The sequence below is a fragment of the Chaetodon auriga genome, chromosome 7 (assembly GCF_051107435.1).
Source record: "Chaetodon auriga isolate fChaAug3 chromosome 7, fChaAug3.hap1, whole genome shotgun sequence".
NCBI classification, from domain to species: domain Eukaryota; kingdom Metazoa; phylum Chordata; class Actinopteri; order Chaetodontiformes; family Chaetodontidae; genus Chaetodon; species Chaetodon auriga.
In genome coordinates this window covers 10,252,198-10,267,615 of record NC_135080.1, presented here as the reverse complement: position 1 = coordinate 10,267,615, position 15,418 = coordinate 10,252,198, and the positions used below count along the sequence as shown (strand labels likewise).

The following is a 15,418-nucleotide window of genomic DNA, read 5'->3' as shown; positions in this document are numbered from 1 at the left end:
CTGTGCTCTCCACCACCATCATCAGTATCTGCTCCCCGTGTGTTTATTCAGCAGTGAAATGTGTCATTTTGCGTGGATCTCTTCTAACAGCCGGTAAATGCAGGTATCTCCAAATCAACCCGAACTGAAATCTTCAGGATTATGACTGGCACGGCTGTTTTTCACAGAGGTGTGATTCATTATGACTTAATTTATTGATTCAACCAAGCCATGACTGACCCTTTTGCACACACGCTCTTTAACGATCCCATTAATATTTAATGCTGCAGTGACTCAGTAATGAGTCAGAAAAGCTCTTAATGGAAAGCAGAAAGAGAATAAAGCCAAAAGTCACCATTTCATATGCCGTCTTTTGTACAATGGCAGCAAAAGGCCTGATAATAGTGGCAGACTTCACCCAACAAAAGAAAGAAAAATGACTCCATTCCTTATTAGAAACTGTGGAAATAAAGAACATTTTTTCAGAATAGCAAAAAGCCGGCCTGTTCATGGAGACTGTGATAGAAGTCAGAGAACCTTGAAGGTGTTGAGAGCCAGTCAGTCCTCTCTCCTTTTGAGTGTTTATTCTCTCACACACTTGTTTGTCCATTTTTCTCCACTTTACTGCTCTCTCTCTCTGTTAGTCTCATCTTTACCTCTTCACCTGCTGTTAACACCGTCTGCCATATTTCTTAGCTTCTCTGTCTTCCCTTTGTCCATTTCAGCCACTCTCCTCCATATTTTTGTTCAGTCTCTGCTACATTCTACAATCCATCTTTCCTCCTCTCTTTCTACTCCCTCATCTCTGTTCTCCCACACCTCTTCTTCTCTCATATATGTCAGGGCATTGATCTAGACCCCTGCTCTCGCGAGGGGGGTGGTGCTCACACTAGTAGCACCCACCCAATCATTCCTGATTCCCTGCTTTCCACCTACCTGAAAAAGCATCGATCTGCTTGCAGCGACAGGCATCAGATGAGCCGGGCCGGGTAGCTCGGTAGTGCAGATGACACAGCTGAGCAGCAATGAGGCCAGGTGCTGCATTTAAGATATGAATTCTTCCACAAATCAATGCTCAGTGTGTGTGTGTGCGTCTGTGTGTGTGTCTGCCTGCCTGCCTGATAAATGCACATCAGTCAGCAGCTGATGTAAATGTCAGGGTCATTCATTACACGGAGGTCATTGTGTTCTTCGCTGTCTGCCACCTGTTGCGTTGTGGCCGCTGACAGAGAGTAGAATTATCTGAATGCCCCGATCGAGGAAGCTCTTCTATCTCCTGAAATTAGATTCATTTACAACTCATTTGCGTCAACTAATACATTTAGTTTGGGAACATAATGCTGGCCAGATTACATTTTTATAAACATGACAACAAAGCAAGCAGCAAGAAGGACTGTAAGACAGGAAACTGGGCTGTCCACATTGTGAGGAATTGAATGGATCTGCAGGAAGTTTATTGTTCACTTTCCAAACAACATCCCCTCCAACTGATGTATTTAGGAATCTCACATCACTCAAGCACCACTTTGGTCCAGACTGAGATATCTGAATGACTATTGGATCAATTGCCATGAAATTTTGTGCAGAGGTTCAAGCTCTCCTCAGAGTGAACTGTAATCCTCTTCATGATCCACTGGCTTTTTATCTCACATCATCTGTTCAAAATTTCAATTTGTCAAATGCTTTATGACTTTATTGACATTCCCATTAGCCTCAGGTGTACTGCATGTACAAGCTAACATGCAAAACTAAGCAGTGCTAAACATTATACCTGCTAAACATCTGACAATGCTAATATGATGGCAATGATTACCATGTTAAAGTTAGCATGTTAGCATCTAACTTTTGCTAATTAGCACTAAGCACAAAGTACAGCTGAAGCTGATGAGAATGTCCTTAGTTTTGCAGGTACTTGGTCTTTAACCAAAGTATTGTACAAATGAAAATTTAGACTTGATGGTGGCGCTGCATGAAAATCAGAGGATCATCATTATGACTCGTTCATCCCAAGGAGAAGATGAATGAATATGAATGAAATTGTGAGTTAAAAACATGCTACCAGTATAGTTTCAATGCAGTTAGAGGGAGATGAATGAATGAATCACACCCCCGAGCCCCTCCCCACGTCTTTGATTTGGCACAGTATACACTGGTGCACTTCCTGGATTAGAGTATGGCCATTGAACACAATCAAGAAGTAGTGATGTAAGTGAATGGGATTTGTAGAAAATAGAGATGGTTAAGATCATAAGAACTATACAGTGTGTTGGTTGTGCATGTGTATCTGTGTATATCTGTGTATGTGAAGTGGTAACTGTTTTTTGCTTGCACGCGAGTCTGTCATCAAAAGTATTTGCATAATGACATTTTAATGTGAAAGCTAATGTACTTTAAGATCTACACTGATTCATTGTTGCATTGAAAATGCTGCTCATGTAATGCCAGTGTGGTCTTTCATCATTCTTATATGAAGAAAAACACATTTCCCCTTCACCATATTCTGTTTGTCTTTGTCTTTCAGTCATTTTTTTTGTGTTATAAGTTTTTTTCCGGTATTCTTTTATTTTCACCTCTGTGCTGAGGAGAGCCCGTTCTGTTTCTGACGTAACTTCAGAGCTTGTTTCTCCAACCAAATCAAATTTCAAATCTTCCCCGATGAGGATGATTCTCCTCCACTTTTCCTCTTCTAGCACAAGTATTGTTCTCACAGTAGTTTCCTCGTTCTTGCTCCAGCATAAAAACAGATGTTACGAATTTTAGTAAAATAGGTGCTGAGATTTTGAGTGTGATGTTGAGAGTGAGGGTCATCACAGTTGTTTTTTTTGTAAAGGTCTTTCACAACTCAGCGTAACATTGTGAGACTGTAAACCTTCTGTTTCTGTCACGGTTTGTCAGTTTCATAATCACATCACATCTCCCCAGCCACCACCCACCTGGCTGGCTTCACGACCCCAACCTCCCTGCTTTTCTCTTCCTCCTCCTCCTCTTCCTCCCCCTCTGCTGGGGGAGCTTTTGTGTTCGCTGACTGTTCCACTCACAGAGTCCGTGTAAATACACGCACACACACATACTGACACACATGCAGCCTCTGTAATATTGTTTCGCCCCTGCATTACACATGATCCTGTACAACAGTGTACCCACCCCCTCTAAATCAAACATAGCTAATTTCCCCACAGGGAATTGCAATACACAAGGTGTGTGTGCTTGTTTTTGCTTGGTTGGTGTTAAGGGTTTGTGTGTTTGTGTGGGCTGTGCTCAGTAGCGGTATGCAGTAGTAGGTTCAATAATGATGATAGATTAGGTCATAGCCATCAGGTCATAATGGGTATTGAACCTGTGTTTCCTCATGAGCAGATTCCTCTAATGCAGGAAGGGAAGACACAAATGCATTTTATATTTAGAAGCATGATTGAATTCACATTGTCCATTAAATAATTGCATTATTTGTTTTGTTTTCTTGTATTGTTTATGAACCTTGTGCAGCACTGCTTCTCATTATTTTTAGCTTTTCCCAGGACAGCATGATGTTGATATGAAGTGCAACCACAGATTGTAGGTAAAGATGGATGAAGTGTCTCCATGTCCAATGTACAGAAATAAAGCAAAAATATCCCGGATATGGGCACTGACATCTTGTGTTAGTGACATCATTTGGGTCGACTACAAGAATGTGAAGTATCTGCAAAAGCGTCATAATCAATGATTAACAGAAGCAAGTACTCAGTGAAGTCTCTCCAGCTTCTTCCACCATTAAATAGAATAGGACACACCCAAACTTTTCCTTTTGATTGCCGTAATAACACTCAAAGAGGGGTCACAAGCAAGCACAATAGCTCATTTTGTTTATAAGGACCAGGGCTATTGATAGGTTGATTGACAGTGAGATAGACCAGTCGTTTCATCTGCAAGCTTCACTTAAACAGTGAGCGGGACACCGGCAAGGTCAGGGTTAAACTTTTTTTGCTGCTGTCAACACTTCTAGTTTCTTTCCTCTTTCCCACAGTGGCTGATATGTTGTGCCAGGTACAGTAGCAGTTTCCAGAGATAAGGACAGTCCACAGTCGATGGTGAATGTTCTCACTGACTCCCTGTTTTTGTAGTTTGATAACGAGGTACGGCTAATTTCTTTCAAACTGTCATACCCCTTCTCTTTAGCTGCAGGTTAGATACCTATCATCATGGTCCTAGCTGGAGGAAAGTGCAGTTGAGTCAATTTTGTAGCACTGCATCACCTCCTGGAAACAGGACACCTCCAGTCAGTCCCAGAGGACGACAGAATGTGACACCTTTGTGATGTGGGCGAGGTTATATTCGACCGTCCATTTTATTATGAGCTTCAAGTCAAGTCTTTGTTGAAAATGTCGGCAGGACATCCCAATGTATTTGGTAAAGTGGATAAATGTAGACTACAGTACATATGTTTGTACATGTTTGACTTGACTTGAGAGCATTTATGTTTTAGTTTATATCTGATATACTATGTTTTGACATGTAAGCAGTGTCCTGTTAGCCCATACAGGCTGGATGTATGAAACTCCTTGATTTCCATAGTTGTCTAAGTGCATTGTTTTTGTGGAAGAGCAGTAAAAAGGACAAAGCTAGAAAATCAATTATATCAACACATCCTCATACCTGAAGGACCGAATAGGTCAATTGACAATGACTCCCTAAAGGACCACACAGTACCAAAAACAGATGTACCACACCTTCACCATCACAGTTTGGTTTGGTTTAAGAAAAGATCATCACAAAAAAACTCATTTTGTAAGATCAAGTTAAAGTGGTTGAAGCTACTTCTTAAAAATGACTGTATAGCTACATCTCCAGCACCACAAATAGAGCTAAATTAATAACACTGAACAAGATAATTCGTCCATGCATGGCATCTGACACAACAGGTTACAATCACACCTACAGGCAATTTTAGAGTCTCCAATTAGCCTGACCTGTGTGTCTGTGGGAGGAAACCTGAGCAGCACTGGGATCATGAGAGATTAATCCCAGCACACTTAATGTGCCCCCCTGGTTTGTACATTAAAACCATCTGAGACAAGCAGCCTCGAGTAATACCTTGTAGTGCCGTCTGTAGTACTTAGAGGATGCAAAAATCAATGCAAGACTAGCAACCAGAAGACCAGTGGAGGGACTTTACGTTTGTGTTTTATCTCAGCACTGCTGGCTCCACTGATTTGGATCAATTGTACGCCAAACACCAGCTCCTGTCCGCCAGAAAATTACTTAAAGCCAAGTGACGTTAACATCCTTTTGTTTGTCTATCACTCATTTTTCAGAGGAACACATATGTTTTGTGACTTGGTTTGAGTTGAGTTGTGAAGCTGGCTGAGGGACCTCCATGCTGCTGCAAAATGCACAGGCATGTGGTTTAATTAAATGCAGAGAATCTGCCCTTTAACACAGATACTTGAGAGTTTATTTAGCAACATTTCTCCGTCTGTTTTTCCAACCACTCAGTGTTTGCTCCTTCTGACATCTCAGCCTCCAGTTTCTAAAGAGCACCTCTGAGTCTGTGACTCCTGAAAGTCCTCAGCTCTGGAGATGCTTGTTTTAATTGCAGCCTGTGAGTGTTACTATTTCTAGTGTTGGTTTTTGGCTTGGAGTGCGCTCCCTCCCTCGAAGTGCTGTTTGCCAAAGCTCCTCCACCCTCAACCAAAATTTGAAAGTGTTGTGTAAGTTCTCCTAGCTTTCTGTCTTCCCTTTGTTCTCCTTCAACCATCTTTTTTTCTTTGTTTCCCTCCTTTATCTCTCACAATTTCCTTTTCTCTCACATCTCCCTCCCAGTGTCCGAGCCAATGTACTGTTATGTCCACTGAAGACTGGCTGGAATAATAATATCCCTCTTAAAGTGAGGTTAACTCAACATGGACGGTCAAAGCCAAGGCACAGGACGCACATGATAGAGGTCAAAGCTAGTAAGATAACTCATTCACGTAGGGATGAATCAGTTTAACTGCCCTCTGTCCTCTTTACCCTTGAGCCAGTGGTCAGTGAGAGGCATGTGGAGTTAGTGGTCTGATCCAGCTTGAAATGTCAAGTGTTGGGAGGCAAGGGGAGGTCTCAAAGTGACACTCACACTCACCCTCTTATACTGTCTTGGAAGATGTTGCAGTAGAAAAAGAGGTTGTTAGTGAGAAGGAGGTGGTTGTTAGCAGAGACTTAATCAGGTACAACACCCACATCTGCTCTTGAGTGGTGTCCAAAGAAAGATGTCACTTACTGTGATTGACTGGCTGCAGAAACACTAAATATCATTCTGAATGGATTTCTAAGGTTGAGAACATTCTGAATGGACATGGTTTATCGTTTTCTTGGTGTGATTGTGGAGATATCCAGGTAAATCTCAGGTCTAAAGAAATTGATTTTCAGCACTGGCATGGTTAGATTTAGAATAACCTTCAGTTTAAAGGGGAACTATAACACTGTAAGACTCACAATGGACAAAATCAATGCAGCAGAACCATACGTTCTTCTTTGCCAAAGCCTGGAGCCTACATTACCCACAGTGCAACTCAACCACCAACAAGTAATGCTAATGTATGCTAATGTAACCTTGATCCATATACTGCATTGAAGGGTCATCATGGTATAAGTCTAAAAGGCTAGAAGAAGAACTTTAAGTAGCAAAGCTTATGAATGACTGTAGGAAATCTGAGTAACAATGTCGGAATGGAAAGGGAGGGATGAGCGAGTGTGTTGTGTCTGTCCTCACTCTCTCGTACAGTTTAGTGGTTAAACGTTATCTGTGCTGTCAGTTTGTCATTACCCGAGTCGGGCAAATATCAGTAATGTTTGAGGGATGAGCTCAGATTCTGTCTCTGAATCATGAGGCAACTGGACTCAGGACGATCAATAAGCAGAGCAAACACACAAAGGACGGGTAATATATTTACAGAGTGAGCAGTGGGAGACAGAGATACTGTGAGATGTAGAAAGAGATAAATGGGTGCAAGATAGAGACTGGAATGGAAGCAATTGACCCTGAGTTAAAGTGGAGGAAGCAGAATCGGCTTGTCGTGGTACCCTGACATCAGATTGATACGCTCACACTGTGTCGATATAATAATAATAATAGTACCTGTTTTATCAGGATCAAAGATGGACTTCTGATTGTGACAGTGAATGAGAAACCTGGATGGTGTTCTTATGTGAGTGGGTAAATGCTGCTGCTGTAGAACCAAAGATGGAGGAGGGTTGAACCTTAATGTAGAGAAGAATCAACCAGGACTTCCGTGATGTTTGTGTTTTATTAAATCACGCTAATATGCTAAGTAATGTGGGTAACATCATGATCAGTAAGCATGAAAACTGGCACTATACTGCAAATGAAATCAGGTCTGGTACATTAGCAAATGCTGTCGAATGATTTCATGTATGATGTTGCAAACAATTTGGCATTTTTGTGTCTATCTATGTATAATGAGTTCAACTGCATGGTCACATGATATTTGTGGCTGTTGCAGGTGACACACAGAATATGGAGCGTAGCATTGATTCAGGCAGAGCACTTGTATCGGCTGATTTGCATAACTGCTTCATTCATGCTATACGGTCCGTGGATCATTCATCAGCTGTTTTGCTACCAGCTGACTATTTATGTCCAGTCATGTTCTTACAGGTGTTACAGTAATTACAACCTCACACTTCTCACTCTTATTCTGCTGATAATTCATGCTGACACCATTTGCTGTCGGAGCTCACAAATGCCGCAAACCTCCCCTCCTCAAGTTTTTTATGTTGTTGAATTAACAAAGGTATCACATATGTGTTTGTAAAGGGCAGATTGACCTTTTCCACCACATATAAGCATGTAACCATCACCCTCTTAACTGAAGTGTCTTTGGCTGGAATTGGGAAGTGTTGAATGAGCTCGTGCCGATCTGGTCTGCTTTGTTTCTCTGCATTGTTTGAGTCGCTCTGGTTTAATTTTCTCTGGGCAAACATGCCAAATTGTTCCCAGTAAACTGCCAACTGTGGGAATAATTCTAATCAAAATCGTCCAGGTGCTCTGGTGGTTGATGCATGCAGTGTGTGCGTGCATACAGTGCCCCAGTTTTGAGTCCTTTTGAGGGCCTTTCTGATTGCATTCAAAAGATATTCTGGTGTTTTTCTATAGTTCTCATATAAAAGAAATCTAATGAAAGGACCAAAACAGACATCTTTCATTTGGTTGATACAGAAGACATAAACTTTTTTAAATGGGTCACAAAGACATTGTTTCATTATTAGGAAAAGCCAGGTCATTTCCCAGGCACCTTATGCTGTTGTCTTATAATTTGCAGGTAAAGGTAACAACAGGTCAGAGATCCATAGATTTATCCTTCAGGAAACATTTGTTTTATCTTCCCTCTGCACTTCTTCCAGCTTCCTCACTTCCTCCATTCCTTCCTGCCTCATAGCATCTCTCTCACTCCTGTTTTCCCTCCGCCACTTTGAAACAATCTGAAGCTGGTGAGAGGACCGACTGCACACATCGCCATAGCAACACAGTCTTAATGATGGCAACAAGCGTGACCTGAAGATTTCATTTCGTCTGGGAGAGGGATGGGGTGTGAAGCCACAGCTCAATTGACTCCTCAGTTTTGCCCTCTAATTTGCTTCCCTCTCCCTTCTCCTCGACTTATTCATCAGTGCCTGCACTCTTCCTCTTTTCAGGCAGCCAATAATGAGGCTGAATAGACACTTGATCGAGCAGGTTGGCCTCCTCTGTTTGGTAACCATGAGAGGGAAATCTAATCTAACCCCTTAACACACATGCATACCTCACATACATACACACACACACACACACACACACACACACACACTGAATGCGCAGCCCAGAACTAAGATCGGTTTTTATGTCATTATGTCTGTGTTGTCGACGCCTCCACATGTTTCTGGACAAGCGTGCACCAGTGGACACAAAGATAAACATGCAAAACACTGTTCAGGAAAAATCCAGAGATTAAAAGTACCTTCCTTTATTTACAATGAAGTAACCCTCATTTAAAAGATACAGTGCATTTAGACTAAAATTAAAACAGGTCATCTGTGTAAATGATTACACTCGTGAAGCAACTCATACTCTGCACACACACACACACACACACACACACACACACACACACGCAGAGCACTGCTTGTTCATTTTGTCCCGAGGGCCTCAGCCCACCACTTCAGATCAGTCTCTGACCCTGACAAACTCACTGTATGCTGCATACATTCTGCCATTGGCAGCAAAATTATTGACAGGAGACGCAATTTTATTCAAATGTATACCGAGGATATGTTAATGATGCAAGTGTTTGTTTTAGAATTACATGCGAATTATTATTATTATTTTCTTTTTTTCATATTTAGTTCTTTCCTTAGAATTTGATTTCCCACGTTTCAAATATTTCCTCTGCAGTTATCAGGTTGGATTAGCTTCTCTGTGTATCCTCCATGATCCTCGGATCATTTGACTGAAGTGTCTCAGTTCTCTTTCTAAGTGCTGCACACTTGTGCTTGTTATCAGTTACCTTTTTTCCATGTGAGGCAGCATATTTTCGTGTTATAATGGCCCCTGTACAAGACTGAAATACTTAAAGGCACCTTGTAGTGTTTTCTTGCAAACAAAGTATACATTCAGCGACAAATGTGTAGAATACATTTCCTTCCTCGTGCTGTAAAACATTTGCAAAGCCAATTTCTGCTGCATGTTTTAAATTGTGCATTGTTTCCATCCATGTTTGCAAGCTGTCTTAACAGCACAATAGTGAGTAATGAAACTGCCTGCAGGAATGTGTATTACATCACCTGCATGCATGTGCACACGATAAACAAAACATGGCAGCTACTACTGGTCAAAAACTCCATAGGGTATCTTTAAGAAGCATCACGACCATCTGCCTGACTGTCTGTGTGCTCCAGGGATTTAAGATGCTGAACATGTAATTCACACTTGTCTGGTTTGAGTTGGGTCAGGGACCTTTGTAGCATATCATCCATCCTTTCTCTCACTTCTGTTCCTGTCATCCCTCTCCTGTCAAAAAAAAAAAAAAAAAAAAAAAGAAACACCTGCCTGTGCTCCAGTCATCTTACATTCAAATGAATGAATCTTTTGCAGCAGGATATAAAATGACCTTCTGTGTACCAGTTAGCACTCTACATGTCCGCCGCTTTGTCCCGCTGAGCTCTATGTAGCACAGGCTGATGTTCACTGATATGTCTGGTAAGCAGATTAAACGCTTGTAGAGCTTTGCTGATGAGTGTGTAATAGGTTCGTTATCTCCACTGAGCTGTTATAGCTTTACGTTATCGTACAGGCTGGTCATAGGATTTATGCCAGCTAGTGTTTGGCCTTAGATGCTGATTAGGATTCATATGACTGCTGCCTTATTATAAAAGTGGATCCTCGCCTTTTTATTGTTTGTTTGTGTGTATGAGTTTCCAGCTCTGTATGCTCATCCCCCAAACTGCCACTTAAAGCATCCATATAATGTGGATTTGTAGTGCAGCTGTGCACTACAATATGATTATCGCTTAATGCTTAAGCTTCCTCCCTAAAATGTAATATGTGCAAATGTTATGTTTTAATGATTAATGATTTTGCGATTGAAGTCTTCCTCATACTGTGAAATCAAATTATCCACAGAGGCTCTGTCTGGAATTGGATGCAGATGTTTGCAGGGGTTGGTTTCAATTCAGTGGTGTGACACTCCCCCCCACCCACTCCCACCCCACCCCCCCATTTAAGCAGCTTGCAAAGAAACAGGTAACGTGCACAAACAAACTCATTATAAAGTACCACTGCAGGCATTTTGGTTTGATTGGATAGTTTGACTTGAGCAACTTTTAAAGACCATTTTTTATGTCTGCAGGATTCCTGGGGCTTGTTAACATATGGAGATTTGGTTCTCTTATGGCATTCAGATGATAAATGACTTTCTCACTTCTTTGCAATGTGCTAAAAATGGCAATTAATGCTCCAGGGTAAAGTGTGTGTGAGACAGTGTGTGAAAGCCACTCGTTTATTTTCTCTCCTTCTTGTTCCTCTCGTCTTCCACACGTCTTCGTCTTTTTCTCCTCTCTCAGTGGTGCATAAATAGTCAATAAACACTTTAAGTCCTTCTGTTTAGCATGGAGAAGCATCTAATAAATGGTTTATAACACACTGTAATGTCGTTGTAAGCAAATATAAGGGTTTGTTAATGCATTCGTAGACAACTCTAACTGATCCTGTGGGCACCATAAGTGGATAAACACATGACCACAGGCGAATATAGTAAAACGCAGTTCTAATAATTTAAGGCCACTTGGAGAGTGCAGACCTCCGCCAAACTATTAGAATTATGTCTGAATACGGTTGTGTCTGTCTGAAGCTTTGTCATCTCAGCTGTGCATTGATTATGTAAATTTAAGTACATTTGTGAAAACCACAAAACAACACAAACTTTTTTATCATGTATACGTGCGCATATTAATTATTTAGACTGAAATAACATCATGAACATGGCAGCTTATCATCAAAAACAGTCGTTATGAAAAACTGTGTTCACAATTGAGAAATTACTTCACGTCAATATTATTGCTTGTTCTCATTAACTATTCAAGCATTTTCCTTAATATCTCTGGTGGAGTTTAGTCCAGACAGTCCACATCATTATGTTTCCACAGCCACACATCAGCCAGAGAAAAAAACAACTGCACCGGATCTGGCATTGTTGACAAATGCAGTGCATTAATAAACACTTAAAATGTCCCTATATGTGCGTAGACACAATACAGTGTGTCATAAAGCGCTTCTTTAATGTTGATGTAGTTCTTATAATTGTGAAATTAGGGAAGTGATAGTAAAGTGTTACCTGATGTGGCCTTTGCAGCAAAATAAAACCCACTAAACCCCCAAACTGATACTGTAAAAGCACTCAATGCAAATGTCATGTGAATTTATACAGTGTGTCCTCTTGTCTGAAAGGTGTAATTACAGAATATACATTGTTAACCTCGTTAAGATTAGGCCTTAATACAAATTGTTTATGTAATTTAGATGTGATTACAGGGACCTGTAGCTCTCTGCTGATACATAGCTGATAATTGCTGCAACTGTACATCTGCAGTCACTGTAATTAAGTGAATTGCTTGTAGCATCAAATGAGACTCACCACCTGTTTTTATGGAAGATGGTTTGCAGATTAATTCATAATAATCAATTTTCCTCTATACTGATTTTCTATGCAATTATAAAAGAAGAATTTCACTGGACACGATTAGTCAAGATCAAGTGTATCTCCACCACCAACGAGAATAATGTTGTGTTTTAACTCATTTCCTCTGTTGTAAATAGTTTCCACCATAAACAAGCTGCTAATATCTCACTTAAAGACGACTTCTTTGCAACGCCAGAATAATCACAACATCTGTTACTGATGTTTGATGTAAGTCTCAGTTGATCTGAGGGGTTTAAAGCTAATTAGCCCGACCTGCTGAGCAGTGCTGGATGAATGTGTTTACAGTACAGTCTCCCATGTGTCATAATCGGAAGTGTGCCTTAAAATACGTTTGTGAAACTTTTTGGTTTGACTGGCGCTGTAATGAGCAACAGAAGGGAGAAAAGATTAAAAGGAAAAGACGGCCGGCTCTTCAGTTTGTCTAAAGCGACGTGATGTGACAGTCACTCCAGCCGTCCTGCAGTGCTGCTGCCTTTTGAAGATTACACTGGTGACAAGAGCTGTGTCTGCACATGCACAAAGGTGCAAGATGCGAGTTTTTCAATCTCTGACCCAAAAAGAAACCCCGCAGCAGCGACATGCCCCAGCATTTACATTTGAAACAGACGTAAAGTTATTTTGTAAGTGTTTGGATGCATCGGTAATGCACAAGCGGTTTATTTTAGCACGGCAGAGGAACTCACACTAAATAAATCATGCAGCACTGGCTCAAGTTAAATAAAGGGATCAGAATGCTTCAAATTAGGTGCTTGTGTCCCATCTGTTAGTATCAGAAATGGAGGGTCTGTGTTTGACAGTTTCTGTTTCAGTACCTTTTTTTATTTGGCCAATGGTCTGAAACTCAAAGATATTCGGTTTACTGTCACATATACACGACAAAGCAGCAAATCATCAATCTTTAGAATCTCAAACCAGCAAACATTTGGCATTTTTGCTTGAAAAATGACAAAAATGCTCAATTACTAAAATAATTGCTGATTAAGAACGTGTTGATTGGTCACCGTCACTGATCTCGTCTCTCCCCTCTCTAAGTAGGCAGGATTTTTGCATCCAAGTATAACTTTTGCCTTCAGAGGTGTTTGAGTAACATACTGTATGAACAAGTTTGTCGCCAGCATGCCTCGGCCTTAATATTAAAGTACATTTTTCTATGTATTTAGTTTTTGTGCCTTTTGACTCCCCCTCAGGATGTGTCCTGACCTCCATGAAAGAGCCTCTTTTCTTCATTTATTTGGGCTGCTTTATTCAGCGAACTGTATAGTTGTGCTTTGAGACTCTCTTGTGCATTTGTGCCCCCTGGAAAAGAACAGTTTCCATTTAGAAAACTGTTCGCTGATATGATTAGTCATAATTCAGCCCAGCTCCACCTTCTGAGAGCATATTCCTGCTGGTGACAACACATTCATCCTGACTGTGCTGCAGTCCATCATTATTTCACTTGTTCTGGTCTCCCGTCTGCCATCATCATCATATGTATTTATATACACCACAGAGTGTATTCTTGAGGCTGTGGACCTGGCTAGACAGAGGACAGTGGACTGCAGACAGAAGTGAAGGACGCTGATTTGCTCTATACAAAAGAGAAAGCATGAAGAAGGACAAGATGTGCCGCTGTGGGCTGAAGCTGATGAATTGTTTGTCCCTGTTGGGAGACGTTTAGATTTGTTTCTTGTGTGTCAGTATTGATTCTGTCTCTCTGAAGCTGGCTGGCACACAGGTTTGTGCAACCTGTGAGTTAGTATGAAGCATGTGTCCACTAATCTCTTCTCGTCTTTTCTCTCCTCTCCTCAGAAACTAAGGCTGAGCTGGAGGATCTTATGGCAGACATCAAGAAGTTGGCCAACAAAATACGCTCCAAGTTAAAGAGTGAGTCCAATTCTGCCGTTTTCTCCTGGTACAACGAATCATTCCGTTCTGTGTCAGTCATCAATCAAACCCTTTACTTCAAATATTATGAAACAAGAAAAACAAGCCAATCACTGTGTTTGAAGTTGCAGCTAGAAAATGTTTTACATAATGATTGATTGTCATGCAGTTAATCATTTTTGTCCCCTCTTGGCTCCGGTATGAGGGATTTTCTTAATAATTCTGTTAGAACTGAAACAATTACCTAAGCAATCGATTAGTCAATTGACAAAAACTCAATTATTTCCATCCCTTTTCATGCAAAAAAGATAAACATGCATATATTCCTGCCCCTAAAATCTAATTATCTGATGCTTTTCCTTGTTTTACATTATAGTAAAAATAATATTTTGGGGTATTGGACATCCAATTGGGATCTAGGAATCATAACAGGCATCTTTCACTATTTTCTGAGGTTTTTATAGACCAAAGGATTAATCAAGAAAGTAAATGGCAGATTAATCAAGAATGAAAAGAATCATTAGGTGCAGCCCTGAAATCTGTATTACAGTATTATGACCATATCCAGAACCAGTGCATGCAGCTCTTTAGCTTTTATGTGATGTGACGGCTTGGGTGCTTTCTCAGCAGAGGAGAGAGGAACAAGTGACACGTAAAGAGACAGTGAACTGTATAGCACCTGGCAGCTAACAGACAACTCAGTTTGCACTGGTGGATTCTGCACTGCAGTGGGCAGAGTGATCGGTGTCACTCGGTAGTGGCTGTGATTCATATGCACGAGCACATACGAGTCTTTTTCACACTTCAAGCACACAAACTGACTCATGTTACAGTAACATACTGTGTGCAGGATGTGTAGCCAGTCCTGGATCACAGCCCAGACATGTACAAGGACATGCTTATTATGTATCCCTGTCTGTGTTTATATGTATGTGTGTGTGTGTGTGTGTGTGTGAGGCCTGTAATCTTGTTATTCTCAGATTTTTCTGGCGTCCTCCCACCTTTCCTGCTGTGCTTGTACACATTACCTGCTCTTAATCTTTCGCACTTTGCTTCTCATCTCCCTCGTTGTCCCTTTTTCTGGCCTGCTGTATGAAGATTAGTGCCGCTCCTGAAATCCTGTGGCATGAAAACTTCTGTTCCCTCCACAAAATTTATTTTCTCTTGTGACTCCCCGCAGGTCTCAGGTGTTGAAAAACAGGGCTCAGAGATAAAATATCTTTGTACGGTATCTTACGGGAATGTAGAGCACAACTTCGGTACAGAGAGCTGGGAGATAATAGCCCCTGTCCCTCATCCCACACACACATAGTATACACACAGTGTTGCATACACATATATGTACACTGATACACACACTT

The 15,418-nt window shown here is 41.0% G+C and overlaps 1 protein-coding gene across 3 annotated transcripts in view; it reads left to right on the top strand.

Annotated features, from left to right (window-relative positions):
- Positions 1–15,418, top strand: part of stx1a (syntaxin 1A (brain)) — a 51,131-nt gene that overhangs the window by 18,166 nt on the left and 17,547 nt on the right. For all 3 annotated transcript variants that reach the window (XR_013077360.1, XM_076734293.1, XM_076734294.1), the window contains exon 4: positions 13,983–14,057. Coding sequence is in view for 2 of the 3 variants with exons in the window: in XM_076734293.1 (XP_076590408.1) it covers positions 13,983–14,057 (75 nt within the window). In the remaining variant the exon portion in view is untranslated. The remainder of the gene's footprint in view (positions 1–13,982; positions 14,058–15,418) is intronic.